The sequence below is a fragment of the Sardina pilchardus genome, chromosome 18 (genome assembly GCF_963854185.1).
Source record: "Sardina pilchardus chromosome 18, fSarPil1.1, whole genome shotgun sequence".
NCBI lineage: Eukaryota > Metazoa > Chordata > Actinopteri > Clupeiformes > Clupeidae > Sardina > Sardina pilchardus.
Window position 1 is genome coordinate 9,424,512 of NC_085011.1, and position 17,500 is coordinate 9,442,011.

General features: G+C 46.6%; 1 protein-coding gene across 15 annotated transcripts in view; it reads right to left on the reverse strand.

Moving 5' to 3' along the window:
• Positions 1–17,500, reverse strand: part of LOC134063546 (neurexin-1a-like) — a 277,854-nt gene that overhangs the window by 181,119 nt on the left and 79,235 nt on the right. For 8 of the 15 annotated variants that reach the window (XM_062519114.1, XM_062519107.1, XM_062519102.1 and 5 more), the window contains 4 exons: positions 16,386–16,687; positions 13,578–13,601; positions 12,200–12,361; positions 5,709–6,150 (listed from right to left, as the gene is read on the reverse strand). In XM_062519114.1, the coding sequence (XP_062375098.1) occupies positions 5,709–6,150; positions 12,200–12,361; positions 13,578–13,601; positions 16,386–16,687 (930 nt within the window). The remainder of the gene's footprint in view (positions 1–5,708; positions 6,151–12,199; positions 12,362–13,577; positions 13,602–16,385; positions 16,688–17,500) is intronic. The other 7 variants (XM_062519113.1, XM_062519112.1, XM_062519108.1 and 4 more) reach the window with 1 other exon arrangement.

Genomic DNA, 17,500 nt, shown 5'->3' on the forward strand with positions numbered 1-17,500 from the left:
TGAGCAATTCTTTGGGCACTTCAGCAGAAAAAGAAAAAAAAAGAGGAGGAAGAGATAAAGAAAAAAAAACAAGAGGGAGAGGCGAGAAATCGTGGTTGCCATGAAAACTGGGGAGGCACAGATATTTTTAACTGAAAAGAGTTTGGTATGGAATAGAGCAGCTTTTAGGAAAATGTTTACATGGGGATTGATTTCTGCATGGCTGTGCTCTCAAGTGGGCTAAATTTATGATCTGCCATCAAGATAAATTATGAATAAGTTACAGCACGAAGAGAAAAAAAAAATCACTTTAAGGAGCTCCGTGAGGCTACAGGACGATGAGTTTGCACTCCCCACTGGAAAAAAAAAAAAAAAAGCTGTCAGGAAGACAGTTCAAGATGGCGGCATCTCATAAATATTTTGCTGAGAAGATGGCACTGTGGGAGAATGAATGGGACCTTATTGCATCGCTACTCCGGAGCATTTCCCCTTGCATGCTCGCACACTGAGAAGATATGGCTTGTTGGATGTGCAGCGCGGCTGACTAAATTGATGTAAGTGGAGGATAAGAGGGAGATGTCAGACTCTTTCAAGACATTTCCTCCAGTACCCTAGTCCTGTCAGTGCTCTGAAAGAAAGTATGTAAACAAAGTCGAGTTAGGTTTAAGTCACGGAGCACTACGTCGTCCCCAGAGGCATGACTGCCATGCCGACATGGGTGACATGAAGAATGGAACAAATTGATTCACCTAAAGCTTTCGCAAAAGTATTTATAGATGATGAAGGATCGGGAAAAGCGAAGGAGCAACGTTGTCATGAAAAGCGCGATGGAAGAAGCCAGGAGGGGTGTGTTTGAGTAGGTAGCAAACAAAGGGATCATTGATTTGGGAGAGTTGAAAGGAAAAAAAACAAAATCTCCATGAGGAAGCTATGAAGAAAAGTGGAAAAATGTGAGGAGAGGAAGACGAAGAGGAGGGAAAGCAGTCACTCCTTTGGGTAGATGGTAGTCAGTGTTTCCACCGCGGTACCTATATCTCTGTGGCACAGACGGAATTTTTTCGATCTGGCTGTGATGTCTACATCAGTCTCGCTCCGCTTAGCATCTCGGCTAGCAGTGCTCCAGCACTTTCTGCAACATATGTAAGGAGGGATTACTGCAATCCAGTTAAGTTGATATGGCTAAAGCTCCGCAAGGGACTGACTGGGGCTTGAGTGGAAGGGCTCGGTGCATGACTTTGGGGGGGTGGGGTGGTTGGTTGTTTGGGTTTGTGTGTGTGTGTGTGTGTGTGTGTGTGTGTGTGGGGGGGGGGTGCTTGTGTTTTACACGCCCCCACTGTCTGCCTGCCAAAAACACAGGCAGCGACAGAGATCCCATTCTCCCTGGTCGCTGACCAAAGGGAGCTCAGCGAGGAGCTTTCGTCACAGAGGAGAGCGCTGTTCTTTAGCGAGAACACACGCTTAATGCGGTGTGGCTAAAAACACAATGGCTGAAACTGTCACCGCATTCACGCCTGCCTTTGTGCCCCCAAAGAAGACGGGTGGGAGGTTTTGGCAGGAGGATTTCTGTGTATTTCGGGGAACTTGGCTCTTCGCCTTGTCCCGCGGAGTTGCCAGCGTCTTTATAATTTTCTCTTTTTTTTCCCGCTTTGTTTTGTTTAGTTCCTCCTTACAGTGAATGTCCTGGATTTTTTTTCTTCCAACACGTTGCATAACTCTTTTTGTGTCAGTGTCTTTTTGATGTGCGAGATGAGTGTTGGGAGTGTTGGTAGTGGAAACATTCTGCCACTGACACCCCATTCATTACCGTCTCAATTTTTCACCTTCAATCAATGATGAGATTGCTGAGAAGGGAGTGTGGGACGGGGTGGTGTATTGAAGGGAATCATGATGGGCTGCTTGTGCTTCTCTTGCACTGTGTCTGGGATGACGTGTGGCATGTGTATTAATAAAACATCTGAGGCGGGGATGAAAAGGCCCTGTGTGCCATATGCTTTGTGACTCACACACTTTTGGGATGGCATGTTGATTCCTGTGTGCCAGTGTGTGCGTGTGTGTGTGTGTGTGCGTGTGTGTGTGTGAGTGTGTGTGAGTGTGTGTGTGTGTGTGTGTGTGTGTGTGTGTGTGTGTGTGTGTGTGTGTGTGTGTGTGTGTGTGTGTGTGTGTGTGTGTGTATGTGTGTGTGTGTGCGTGCATAAGTCATGTGTGAGTAGGTACATGAACCATGTGTTTGTTGAAATTTTGGCTGTGTAAAAAGCAGGAAGCTTTATGTTGTTTGTGTGTGCACACGTGTGTGTGTTTGTGTGTGTGTATGTGTTTTTCCCTTCATTATTAATGAAAAAGCCAACGGGCCTCAGGGCAAACAGTGAACATTTTGTCACCCTTCACACAACAGCTCTGCAACCCAGAGACAGGGCTTGCAAAGGGCTTGCAAAGGGCTGCTACCCATCAGACATCAGTGCATGGCAATAACCGGACATGTGCAGAGATTGAACACGCCCCCCCCAACCACACACACAGACACACACACACACACACACACACACACACACACACCCATCCCAATAGTCACAGCAGTAAAGTATTCATTGCAGTTCTGGTCATCGAGGTACATATAATTGAATGTGCCTCTGCTGCTCCTCTCCTCAGAGCCCATACGGTTTAAAAATACAAAAGGCAAACTGGGGCAGGCCTGTGTTTCATGCATAAATATGTGCATCTGGGACACTGTGGAATCCTGCGAGAAAAAGCTTTTGGTCACGTAAGCAAACCGAATTTGGGCCAAGTAGGAATTCCAACGTTCATCAACTTCCTCCCCAAAATGCAGACACACTTTGCTCTGCTTTCAAAAAAAAAAAAAAAAAATGATGTATTCCTCGGTCGAGCCAATAACCTTTTTCTAACTAAGCATTTGACACATGAACACCCCAGCCATATTTGTGCACACTCAGTTTTATTTCCTTGGATGTGATGAAATATTTGCAGTGTGCGTTTTTAATGCAGTGCTCTCAACAGCAAAACAAGGTGAATAACAGCTCTCCAAAAGCAATGCTCTGTAACTTTTCCCTCTAATTCAGAAGATTAACAATGTGTGTGTGTGTGGGTAGGGGGGCTATGTCCAGCTCTCGTGTGCCTGGGTCTTCTTCAGTGGGAGAGTGAATCGAGGTAAACCTAAACCTCCTCCCCTAACAGCCGCCTTAAAAGACTTTTGCTGCAGGTTTCATCACTGTGCTTCTAAATGTTTAATACGGCACTCCGGCGGGAGGAGGCCAGGTGTTACTGGTGCCCCGCGCTGGCAGGTAACGGGACGCCTCTTAACGCGCCACACACACATGCCGTGTCCACCTCGACTTTGCCTTTTAAAAGGAACATGGAGCGATAGATAGATAGAGGGAGAGAGAGGGTGAGAGAGAGAGAGAGTGAGAGTGTGAGAGGGAGAGAGAGAGAGAGAGATTTCATTAGGGTCCAGTTCAGCCAGCGAGCCACTCGGCAGCCAGGCTGAGCTGAGCCTTCTGAGATCCCTGGGCTGAGGTTGCCATGGAAACGCAAGCAGAGCTTAGCTGATGCGGGAGGCGCGAGGCTGGAAGAATGCAAAAGAGGGAGGGGAGGGGGGTGGAGCATGGAGGGTGGAGGAGCAGGAGCAGGAGGAGGAGGAGGAGGAGGAGGAGGGGACTGAGATATGGAGCTAGATAGAGGGGAGCGAGAGAGAAACAAGAGAGATTCCAGCGGTCGATAGCGCACACGTAAATAGTGTGAAGATTGGGAAGTCCTTATCACCTGATAAAAGTGATAGATGCAGCACGGGCGACAATAGACATCACTCCACCCTCAATTATATTTCAAATGCCGAAATATCCCTTTTATCGCGCAGACATCAGGGCAGCATCACCTCCGTGACGTAGGAGGGCAAACACTCCACACCAGCCCCTCGGAAAGCTTTCTCAACACTGCCGCTGCCAGATAGGCCCAGCGCAGATATTTCTTTAGCCGTTTCACATCGCACAGCGGTGTCGTGAGTGCACAGCAACCACGCTTCACAAACGCCCTCCACACGTTAGCTTGCCTGTGCAAGTCCCTGGTGTAAGCTAGAGGTGTTGGGGGCATGTGTGTATGTGTGTGTGTGTGCATGTGTGTGTGTGTGTGTGTGTGTGTGTTTGGATGGATGGATGGATGGATGGATGGATGGATGGATGGATGGATGGATAGATGGACTGTGAGTCGTGTGTGTGTGTGTGTGTGTGGTGGACGGATGGATGGATGGATGGATGGACTGTGAGTCGTGTGATGATTCAGGGCACAGCTAGTCGCGGTGGCGGGGACCAGTCTGCTCTCGCTGCCAAGCGGAGGGGTGCGGGGCAGGGGCAGGGGGGCACAGCTGTGCCAGTGTCAGGCAGGAGCCATGGCAGACTGCGCTGTTGGGCTGCTCCTCACGAGCGAGAGATCTGACCTCAGACTCACTGGCGCTTAACAGAGATGAGATGGAGAGAGAGAGAGAGAGAGAGAAAGAGAGAGAGAGAGTGACAGTGACAGAGACAGAGACAGAGACAGAGAGAGCCTGATAGTCAGAGAATGAGCCAAGGCCAAGCGCAAAACATTGCGACGCAGGGAGATAGTTTAGCATTGTAAGTGAATTCCACTAGTTCAAAGTAACTGGCACATCACACATACACTGCCTGGTATGTGTGGCTTTGTTATCATACATCAACGCAGAGCTGTTACGACACGGTTGATGCATGAGCTACAGCTGAAGAACATTGCTATTGTGACAGTTGAAAATGTGTGTGATACACATTACCCTACATTCAGCAAGCTTTTTGAAAATGTTTCGAAATGGCAGAATAATGGCCCTTTTTCCTTCTGTGTGAGTGACCGCTGCTTGAGAGGCCTGCTACTGGGCTGACACTTCCCCACTGCATGGTTGCAGGGGGTAATGAAACAGTTAATGTAATTTCCAGCCCCGGAGATGGAGTGGAAAACATGGTTGCGAGGGTGTATCTAATTTGCCGCCGTGACATTGCGAGGCCTTGGCTGTGAGCGCGCGCACTAACAAATTGCTGCTTAGATAAGCAAACCGACGGGGGGGCCACACGCACAACACCAGGGGCCCGCAGGAAGCACCGCACGGCAGGAGAAGGAGAAGGAGGCCGAGATTCTCAGGCAGAGCGAGGGAGGGAGGGAGAGAGAGAGAGAGAGAGAGAGAGAGAGAGAGAGAGAGAGAGAGAGAGAGAGAGAGATGGAGAGAGAGAGAGATGCTAGCCTGAAGGAGGTCATCACTGGCAAAGCCCCCCGCATAATCTACACAGGCAAAGCCGAGGGGGATAAAAATCCACCTAAGGGATCCCTGGCTTATTGCGGCTAAATGTTCCGAGGGAGGGGTCCAACAAGTTCTGGATTGGCAGAGAAGAAGATATTTAGGATGAGATTTTGTGAAAATGACTCTCATGATTTCCCGGCACTATAATGCCGGTTTGAACCACCCTAGTAAGAGAGCTGTATAATACAATAAGACACATAGTTTGGCTCGTGAGCGGTATGAAAGTATGAAATTCTAATTGCGTTTGGTCCATCAGGGGAGAACACAGGAGAGTTAATGAACTTATATCTCACCTCATTACAACATTTTGCATTATTGCTTCACACGTTTATGAGTTGCCTGCTTAGCTATTACTGAAAAAAAAAGTTTCAGCAACACCTTCCAAGAGCAATAAAAAAATAAAGCAAAGCAAACCTACCCGATCGCCCATCCCGTTGGAAGTCCACGTGGTACCACTCTCCATCGTTGACCTTTTTGTTGACCGCGCGCGTCTTGGTGGTGCCCGAGCCCATGTCCAGCAGCAGGTACAGGTGGCCCTCCAGCATCTCGATGGCGAAAAAATCCACCCGGAACGACTGCTGGCTCTTGGCCCCCTTGATCTGCTGCTTGGGCTTGCCGTGGCTGAAGAGCAGCAGACCGTTGGGCTCCGTGGTGCGGAAGTCGAACGAGATCGAGCCCGTCTTCTTGGCGTTCCACTTGTCCAGCGTGATGAAGGACTCGGGCGTCTCGAAGGTGATGGGGTCGAGGGTCGCCACGTTCTCGCACTTGAAGGCCACCACGCCGTGGACCTTCATCTTGGCGTCTCCTTGCTTTGCCATCCTAGAGAGCTCCAGACGCACGTCGTTGTTTTTGTACACAACCTGGCGTGGCAGAGAAGGTGTTGTTTAACACTCAGACACGGGGGAATAGATGGGATGTTCACACACGCAAACCCATGTTTTCTGTGAGAATATTCTGTCTGAGAATATCGTGTTTGCTGAATACATAAGCATATGGAAACGTTTCAACTTACATTGATTTATTTCTGGATTTTTTTCTTTTACTGTCAAGAATGTATCAGTGCATGGCCAATTAATTTCTCCACAGTATTGGATTCAGGGTTTCCTGGCAATGCCAAATAAGCTGTCAGAAAGTGACTAAAATCGATTCTTTTGGAGAGCTTCTTGGCGCCTCATTTTTTTGGACTGACTGAGTGACATGAATGCCGGTCATCAGGTGCCTCGTCCCATGGACGCCCATGGGTATCCCCTTTTCCAAGCTGGCATTTCCTCGCTGAGCTCTGCCAACAACCTGCCTGCCTCTCAGAGATACCAACCGCGTGTCTTCCTCAGTGCAGACACAGGGAGACATTTTGAGACAGTGGCAAACAGAAGCAGAACCTGGACTCCCCATCACGCGAGAAGGCCACGGGCCAATGCAGAAGGGACCGTGCATACTGTACAGCTCTGGATTCGTGGAGGATTCAAATATGCATCCAAAAAGGCCCCTGCCTAATGTGCCGGAAAATCATGCATTAGTAAACAACATGACCCAAAAAGACGGGAGTATTTGAAGAAATAAATAATATTCATGTTTTATTTACATGTTCAAATGGAGTGAGTCATCAGGACGGTAAAAGCAGAAAATCTCAGACACATGTGCACTAGATGAGGGAAAGTGTCAAAATAAAAGGCCAGCTTCCGAAAGGGTCTGACGTTGTACCGTCATGACAGGCTCTATATCTGACTCCAGCCCAAACCACTGCATTAGCTGTGAGCATGACAGTTGTGTGGCACGGAAAACACGAACACACACACACAGACACACACACACACACACTTACCTACAGACACACTGGCATACCCATATTGACACATGTGCCCACACGCAAGCCTATCTGCACACCTGGGCCCCTGCACATCACCAGCCATAAGCCAGAGACTCCACACTGGAGATGCTATCAATCTCAGAGCTGCTACAAAGCAAACGATGTGGGTGTGAACATCCCATGCCCTGGCGCATTCTCATCAAACACACAAGCACACACACACACAGACACACACACACACACACACACACACACACACACACACACACACACACACACACACACACACACACAGAGACACACACAGATACACACACACACACACAAACACACACACATACACACACACAGACTTCATAGATTTATACACACTGACACACAAACACATACACACACACACACACACACGTACACACACACACACACAAAAGTGCGGCAAAAGGAGACTTATTTTGAAAACCAAAGCTTAACTGTGCTCCATACTAAACACTAAAGGCTCCAGGTTAGACCATCTGTCCGTGGTGATGATTAGAGGAACCCTGAGCCCGTGCAGCTGGCCCCTATCGTGTGTGTGCGCATGGTACAATCTGGGACCCTGTGGGGTCCCCTAATTGAAAGGGACATTCCTGAAGAACAGATGACTATCTCTTCGCCCCTCTCCACCACCCCACACACATCCCCAAGAAACCCTTCATTGTCACAATCCGGTTACCGCGCATACAGCGACAAGACCCCGAACAACACAGGGACACAAACTGCATTATGATACTGTGAAACAAAATAACACCGCACAATAACACTAAACCTCCCGAACCAAGAACAACAGCTTTGTGATAGCGCTCGGCCATTGTTAAGATGACAAAAGGGGTGTGTGTGTGTGTGTGCGCTGTATGGAGTAGGTGCTGCGCCAGGACACAGGAGTGTGATTATGTGGAATACAAATGGGAGTATTCATGAGCGGAGAATGAGAGCCCCTGACCTCTGCTTGCTGGACGGCGATAAGAGGCAATCCAAACAAGCTCGCGGTGCCGCGCCCCCGGTGATTGACACGCTTCGGGGAGGTGCGCGGTGCGGGGTTTTTTTGTGAGCATTGATCCCCGCCGGTGCCTGCATGCGCCGCAAACCGAAGGCGGCACAATGGCGACGAGACAAAAGGCCGCTCCGCCGCCCGTTAAGCTAATCACGGCAAAACACGAGCGCAAAAGATGTCGGCTGCCTTTTGATGTTCTAACAATTACGGCTTATTAAAAAATTGATCGTGTGCGTTTCAGTAACATATGGGGGATTGTCTGGGGCTGGATGAATATCCTCCGCCCAGCAAAAAAAACACTCCACTCTTTTCTTTTTGGGAGGTTGAATAATGTGAGAAGCAGAACTGTCAGTAATCCACTTTGGCAGGCTTTGTAAACTGAAAAACTGAATTAAGTGCTCTGGGTGGACTCCCAACCATCCCCGAAAGACCCAGCAGACTGCCGCGAGTGCATTATTCTTACAGTACCTCCCCACACTGTCCTCTCAGGTTTATGGCTTCTTTTCATTGGCCGGGACAGGAGCGCGGCCCTGATGCTGCATTAGCGCTCATTAACGGTCTATTCCCGTAATTAACTAATCCGCATTGTTTTCTGCGAAAGCCTCTCACTTTAATGCAAACTGAAATATCGACTCCTTCCACCATTAGGATATGGCAAACGACTTGAGCTGGGTCTTGCCGCTTGCAATTAAAATGCATTCAGAGTACAAATGCATGTATTATTATTTTTTTTTTCCATAGCTGCTTTATATGGTAACCCAGATCCACATGAGCGCCATGGTAATGATGAAATCATCCCAGTGAGAATGTGAGAGGCTGCAGACGAGCATCACCCTGATGAGCTGCAATGAGATGCAGAACGCAGCTTTTAGTCATTCTGTTGCTTCCCCGCTGCGGAGCCAACATACACACACACACACACACACACACACACACACACACACACACACACACACACACACACACAGATCACAGCTTTAAGACAGAATTTGTGTCCTTTCCACACCAGACAAAATGGGTCAAAAACAAGGGAAATACAAGCAACCCCCCCCCCCCCCCCATCCAACCCACCCCCACCCCTCCTCACTTCCTCTGCCCTCTCTTCCTGTTCTCTCCACTGACAGGGTTTGCATCCACCTGAAAACAGGGACATGTCCCCTGGGACCATATTAGCATCAGGCATGAGACTGTATCAGGGAGAGCCTCTCTCTCTCACTCGGCACACAAAAAAGGGGGTTAAGATAGACACCAGCACACTAGCACAGCATGCGGCGCTTCACATGTGCATTACATTAGATGTGCTAGTAATAATTACTGTTTGTACTTGATGGACTGGAAATAGACTCGTGACGCCACAGGCACTAACCACACATCCGAGAGAGAACGCATGGGAGGGGGGGTGGGGGTTTGGATTACACTCCTCACTCTCTCATCTCTTTCCAACTACGGAATAGAGGGGAAAGTTGAAAATAAAATACGTAAACGTGCTAAAAAGAAACAACGAAATACATATCTGCCAAGTCACAGACATTTGATCGAGTCTCAGACATTTGGATTGTTAGTGTTAGAGGGGCAGAGAAGAGGGCGTCCAGTCTGCAGTAAGGCTCTGGGCTTTGGTCACTGAGGCTGGAGGCACAACAGACGATGCCAATAAAGGATGATCAAGGCAGAGGAAGAGCAGTAGCGCGCGTGTGTGCGTGTGTGTGTGTGTGTGTTTGTGTGTGTGTGTGTGTGTGTGTGTGTGTGTGGGAGGAGGGGGCGGGGTTGGGGGTGGCACCTTTTCAGAGCCCAAGGAGATTGGCTGGAGCCAGGGCTATATGGCTGGAGTCCCTCTCTCCCTCTCTACCCCCCCTGCAGCCAGTGGAGCCCAATGCCACGCTCATTTGTCTTCAACCCCTGGGTCTCTGACATCAGGGCCATTAGAGCCGCGGTGTTTCATCATCAAAGCAGGGGGGAGAGCAGGGCACAGGAGACCCGCTAGTTTGCAGACATGTGCCGAAACAGAGCGCGGGCGCGGCCGACTCAACTGTGGCCGCGGGAAACACGCGATCAATCAGAGCCGGAGTTCGCCACTCCAACACCCCCCGCCCCTCCCCCCCCCCGATCATAACTCTTGTGTCATCCGGACGGAGGAAGGCTGAATACAGAGCGACGCTGAGTCGGGGGCTGAGCCGCGCAACCGCTGGGCAGAGCTGACCGGGGCTGGGCCTCGAGCAGAGGTGAGGGGGGGGGGGGGGGGGGGCTCACAGTTCACCGTGGCCACTCCAGAGAGAGCTGCCGTACGCTCAAAAGGTCGGTAATGCGCTGAGACATTGACTCGCTGTGGCTTAGCTATTCTTCTGAGCTGAACGCTCTGAGCCATACACACCCACTCACACACCCACATACACACACACACACACACACACACACACACACACAAAATCTCCGTACGTACCTGAATTTACCAGCAAATAACACAAAGCCCTTAAGATTATTTCCAACTATGTACGTAATGCCTGAAATGCCCTGACCGCGTAGGGCTATTGTGAATAACCCTCTTAAGAGTGGTCATTCACCGAACAGCAGAGGGCCATGAGATCTGAATGGCACCCTGAGTGGCTTAGCCTTGGAGAGCAGAGGCTGCAAGGCTGATAGTCGTGTTCAGAGTGTGCGCTCTCGCTCCCTATACGCTCTGCAGAAAGCCAGTCTCGTCCACTAACAAGCTGAGTTCTAGCAAAGCCATGGAACACAATGGGCACAGAGTGAACTCGTTACCACCAAGCTACCTAATATATATATATTTTTTTTTTTTTTCGCACAAGTTTTGGGGAGAACATCCATTTGTGGCAGAGATAATACTGAATGTAGGACACAAAGGATAAGAGGAACAGGAAGGGTTTCGGTCTTCCTCTTCCTCGAGAAAGGAAGGAAGATTGAGGCTATATGAGTTTGGGAAATTAAAAGATAAAAAGAACAGAAACACGCGCGTAGGTCGCTCTTCAAAGACTCTTACTTTGCAGGGAAGCCAAGCTCTTCCCAGGTGGCTGCTGACGTGGAGAGCTTTTTTTTTTCCAGGTCAGAATTCCCATTAAGTGCCCTGATGTAAATTTAATACCACACATTTTAAAATATAATAGTGTGGCGAAAATGGGGGGAAAAAGCACCGAAAGAGACAGAGTGAGCAAGACAGAGGAAGAGAGGAAGCAAGAGAGAGCTAGAGGAGAGAGAGAGAGAGGGAGAGAGAGAGGGAGAGAAACAGAGGACAGACCATGATTGCAGCTCACTGGATTTTTTCCGACACTTGCCGCTTGGGCTTGCCTGAGCCTCCCTCCAACTGCCTTGTGCCGACGACCTCGCTCCTATGCTGAAATATTCTGTTTTGTCTACTGTGGGGCAAAAAGCAGCACTCTCTCTCTCTCTCTCTCTCTCTCTCTCTCTCTCTCTCTCTCTCTCTCTCTCTCTCTCTATCTATTTCTATCTCTCTCTCTCCGACCCTGACGGGGTCAGTGTGTATCCCATGTCTGTTTCTCGCCTCATTTGACACACATTTTATGACATTGCCATTAACACAAAGTAATGAGGCCGAAACGCCGTCAGTGCTTAAAAACATTTGTTATGACATTCATTGCTGTTTTTGCACCAGAATACAGATGTTGCTGAGTAGGGCACTCTGTGGCCTCTTTGGGATTTCGCTAATTACAGCTTGAGTCAATCTATCCATTCTGCATTAATGGGAGTGAACATAAAGGGCCTATTACCAATGGAGGTGCAGCTCATTTAATAAATAAATGTTATATTGGCAGAAATAATGCGCCATCTACTGTATGCTGATGTCAAAGGTGTGACAGGACATTTCAATGATGGCATTTTATTTGATGTGAAGATGTATTCAGCAAACACGATGATTCTCAGACCTGAATTGATGTGCATGTGCGTGTGTGTGTGTGTGTGTGTGTGTGTGTGTGTGTGTGTGTGTGTGTGTGTGTGTGTGTGTGTGTGTGTGTGTGTGTGTGTGTTTCTTTGGGTGGCCATCTGTGCAAGTGCACACATCCTCCTGTGGCACACCCAAACCCAGAAGCAAGGTATTTACCTCCTTCAAGCAACCCATAAAGTTGTTGCTAACAGGAGATCCAGGCAAGTCGGCTGTGCTAGGACTGCCTCCAACATAGAAAAAGTCGTCGGAGCCTAGCATGGTGTAGTCCTCTTGCGTATATCCAGTGGTGGTCAGTATCCCATCCACGGATATTGTGACCTAAACAACAAAGCACAGGGAAAGGACACGCTATACTCCAGTAGGCTACTCAGTGCAGTCCGGCTTTCTGATTTTGCCCTCTTGGTGCCTGAGGCCTGCTTCCTGTCTATCTCGTATCTGGTTTGTAATTTTGGACTGAAACCCATTTTCATGTCTGTTTCATAGAGATTATTGTTTTTTTCTTGTCTTTGCATTATTTTGTCCAGTTTGGGATTACTTTGTGGACTGCAAGCCCATATGAGAACCTAATTATTCTGGTTAAAAGAGGTTAATAGATTGCCCAGTGTTAGTATTCGCCCTGCTGCGATTAAAAAAAAGAAATTTTGCAGACACAAAAATGGTGTTAGTAAAGTTATGTTAGTTAGTTATGCTAGGGGTTTGTCATTAGTAAGTTTAGCTAGTTAGCTCTCTACAAAACAAATGAAAACGGATGCATGCTGTAGGGTTAGAGTGGAAGCACAAGCATTTTGAAGCACAAACACACTTTGCATTTGGTTAATAGTTTGTTTTCAGGTGTCCTGAAGACGACATGCTATTCTCTTCTCTATTTTTTTTTCTTTTTGATGCGTGGACACCAAAAGAAAAAAAAAAGACCAAGAGGATATGTTAGTTGAGGGAAAAATAAAGACATTTTCCACATGGTGTCAGAGACAAGCAACAACACATGACTTGTGCCAAAAAAAAAAGAAAAAAACATAGAAGGCAGGACTCAGAAACCACAAGAAAAAAATAAACAAATGAGAATCAATAAACAAGCCACCAGAGACAAACACGAGTTTCATGTGACAACCATGACAACGAATGAGCAGCTGAACGGCCACAGCGCACATTCTTTGAACGCATGCCATGCAAAGTGAATGGAAATCAAAACTGGCTGAGCCCAAAGAACAGTTGGTCAGCCAGCCAGGAGAGGACCCTCCTTGTCAACCACTGCTTGGTGCAAAAGGCTCGAAACGATGCTCCTAAGAAAAGGTGGGTCACAACTCATTGGAAAAAAAAAACAAAAACAGTGAAACAAGGAAGGAGAAACCAACGGATGAGAAGAGAGAAAAAAACTAAAAGAGGACTCGAAAAAAGTAAGCAGAAGAGTACCAACCGCAGTTCCCCTTTTTTTGTTAATGACGTCTACAGTTGAAAAGAAAGAAAGGAAACACACGGCAAACCCAAACTAAGAAACAATTAGAATGATATCTACCGAACAATGTAGTTTGTTTACCATAGCGTGTCCAATGCCTGAATGCTTTGTGGAAAAGGGGGGAGAAAGGAAATTAAAAACTGTGAACAGAATAACGATTGTTACTTAAAAAAGATATGATGGTTACTACAGAGGTTAGTACATTGTTAAAAAACGTCAAAAAATATATAGTAGGTTAGTAGAATGACACATTCCATGAATGACGTTAGTTGTTGTTTTTGCTTTTCCAAAGCATGTTAGTAACACAGAGGAGAAAAATGGGCAAAATAAGTCTATACAAGAAAAAAGCTGGTCAAACGAACTTCCAGCGCAGCCCCACAGATGGGGCCAGCACTGAGATCTATGACTCGGTCTCTGTGTGCAGAGCATGACAGGACGTCTTGTGCCCGGTGAAAGGACTGCTCAGTGAGACTCAGCAATTCACAAGCTTCCCCAAAAAGCCCATCCCCCCTCCAGGCCACCTCCCTCCCAGCAGAGTACATGACTGACAGACATCAGAGAGAAGAGGAAGACAAGACGGTAGAAGGCCTAAAGCACATCAGGTGACCCTCTTTAACGAAAGTCTCTCCGTTTTTTTGTTGTAGTTCTTTCTTTGGTTCTTTTTTTTTTTTTTTTTATTCATTTATTTTTATAATTCTCCAGTTTATTTGTGGTTTATGTCAGCGATTGAGAGATTTTGCAGTGAGGACCAATCTCGCCGCATCTGGATAATTCGCTGCTCCTATACAGTACCTGCTTTACGGTCAAAGTGATGAACTTTAGGTGCACTTGACTGCAATGAGAGAAAGCAAAGAAGAACCCTAACACAGGATGGAAGGAATGAAGACTTCCCCCCATTCGGCATGCACTCCCTGAATGCACACTCAGCTTCTCCTGAAACAGCTCAGTTAATGTCAACCAATTTCATTCAGACATTTGAGTTTACTTAGCGGTAACAGTCACACAGACTATGAACAGGAACACCTCTCGAAGTCTAGGTCTAGAAGTCTTAGATCTACTATCTAGATACTACAGTATATTCAGCATTGCAAGTCACTATCAACAAATGCTACACTTTCCAAAAAACTTACTACAACAATGAAAAATCCCTAAGAGATATTTCACAGCTAAGACCCGAAGGTCAATAGAGCACCCCTGTTAATTACTGTGAGAAATAAGGTTGCTGATGAGCAGTTGTGGCCTCTGTTTTCAATCATGGCGCCGCTGCAATTATCAGTGTTGAGCAGCTGGCTAGACCGTCAAGCCATCAGAGGGAAAATGAAAATAAAGATATGGCCACTCAATTCCAGACACTGAACAGCGTGGCCGCCTCATAGATATTGAGATGTCTGTTCGTGGAAACACTTGGATACATCTCTTGCCATGACGGCGTAGACAATAAACCTTGTTACTTTGCTAGATTGATTTGTTTTGAAAGTAGTTGTTTTCTAACACAATCCATAGCTTTTCACTGTTGCTCCTGTTTTTTTGCATATAATATGTCTTCCATGCTTGTGGCATACTGTCAATAACCACCAACAACTAATTAAGTCAAACTTGCTGCAGCTCGTCTGAAAGTTACAGCCTACCACAAATCAATGCCACATCAGAAATGTAAAACCTGCATTACTGAAATTCAGGAAAATATTCAATAGACCACATAAGTTAATATCTAAGTAGTGAAACCATTATCATGGTTTAGTGAAACCATCGCCGTTCATTTATTTAATCCGTACCGAGAGTACCGCTAAAAGTCTCTCTGGCATGAAATGATGTTAGGACTCCCTACAACTCCGACTGGTGTGTCGAGGGTTAGGTGGGGCATTACACAGAAACGATGCCCTGCTGTGCTAGTGCAGAACTGCACCTCACTACAGACACTGATTTGCACCCATTGCTGCACACCAAACCAGACTAGCTTTGCATCAAACCTGTGACTTTAAACCCATCCAAACATTTTTCTCTTAAAGGGACACTTCACCGATTAGCATTAGCTTTGTATCTTTAGAAAACCAGTCATGTTTTTGAATGGTCATGCATCATTCCCTCAGTTTGCCTTGAGATTGGAGAAATATGGATTTCAATGAAACCCACGAATAGGACTTCCTGCTTTCAATGATGTAAAATGATGATTTTTACATCATTGAAAGCATTAAGTCCAATATTGAAATCCGTATTTCTCCTATCTCAAGGCAAACTGAGGGAATGATGCACGACCATTCAAAAACAAAACATTCTAAAAATACAAAGCTTAATGCTAATCGGTGAAGTGTCTCTTTAAGTACCCTACTAAAACAATTTGATCACTTTCAAGCATACATACAACAATGTATACCTGCCTGCATTGTTGATTGTAATGGACTGCCTATTTACTGAAGAACAAGATAAAGTTCAAACAAACAGAACTCTAGAAGTGCACACATCTATATAATCAGGTAATATACACTGCTTAGAAGAACTGATAAAATAAAATATTTGTTCCAGGGTTCTCCTTATTGGTAGGTGATTTAAATATGACGTTTTGTTTGTTTGTTTGCTTGCTTTCTTGTTTATTTGTGAGGCCAATCCGCTAAAAAAAGAAAGAAACTGACTTTGTGTTGCTACTGATGTGGCAAGTTTAAGGGCCAAAGAGGTAGGCATATATAGAGATGTTCCTGCTCATATCCTGCCATTTCTATTTTGTTTTCATTGCTTATGTGAAATGTAAAAAAAATCACAATAGCTTCAATATAGAATAGACAGACAAAACATTTTTTTTTCATAGGTTCAGCTTTGTGACTGTTCCAATGTTAAATGTACTTAAATGTACTCCTTAATTTCAACCCTTTCCGCAACCTTCTGTACTGTTACCTGACGAAGATTCCTTGTTACTTTGACATCATGCCAATCATTGTCATTAAATTTCCCATTGACTGGCTCCACCAACGCTTCAAAGGCCCCGGAACCCAAATTAATGACGAGCGAGACCGCCCCGTTTTTCAGTGCCAGATTGACATAGTCTGCCGATTTGCCCGTGTGGAGCATCAGTCCGTTCCTTTGCAGGGTTCTGAATGAGAGCGTGATTTCGTCGCTGCTGCTTTGAATGGGGTTCAGGGACAAGTCGTAGCAGAAGTATTCAGATCCTTTGAAGGTTGCAACATATTCTTCTTTGCCTGGATCAGAAGACACAAAGAGAGAAAGAAAATAGAGAGATAGCTGAGTTTCTTTCAAAAAAATACCATGAAACAGTATTTGCATCTATTTAAAATAAACAGTTTTCACAAGCGAAGATAACCATGGTTGAATATAACCTTTCCACCTAGACTTGCAAGAGCATTGAAGCAATATTCAGTGTAAACACAATGACAATTCACACGTGGGGGACATACATGTTTGAACCCGAAACGTTCCTACAATCTCTCCATCACTGACGCTCAGTGGAACTCCCAGGAGACCCAAGGTGAAACCCAATCGTTCTGGCTCTTCGACCACCACAACCACAGCCTCGGTAACGTTGACTTCGGCGACTGCCATCTGTAAATAGCTCTGCACATGCCGAGACATAACCCCTCCGGTGCACGGCCGTCGAGCTCAGTGCAAACGAAACGCACGACATGCCGAGTGCTTTCCGCTTGATGTCTCTCCCCACAAAGCGGCTTGTTTACCTTATCTGGCACCATTGTGTGTGTGAATGAGGGGGTATAATGCCGGATGCAGTTTCCAGGGTCTTACACTGTATTTACCCACAACTTGCCCATTAATCTCAAGCAATACAATCCTGCTTACAAAGAGAGGGGGAGAGAAATAACAATTATGCATGGAGGTGAAAAAAGTGCATTTGATACCACAAGAGACGCTTTTCTCACAAGGTAGCCATTCTATTTGTGTGGTGGCAGGATACTGGCCGCTGAGGTTTTGTGTTTTTGGACGGTTATGCACAGATAGCGTGTGGTCATAACTTCTGTAGGACTTGCCCATTAATCTCA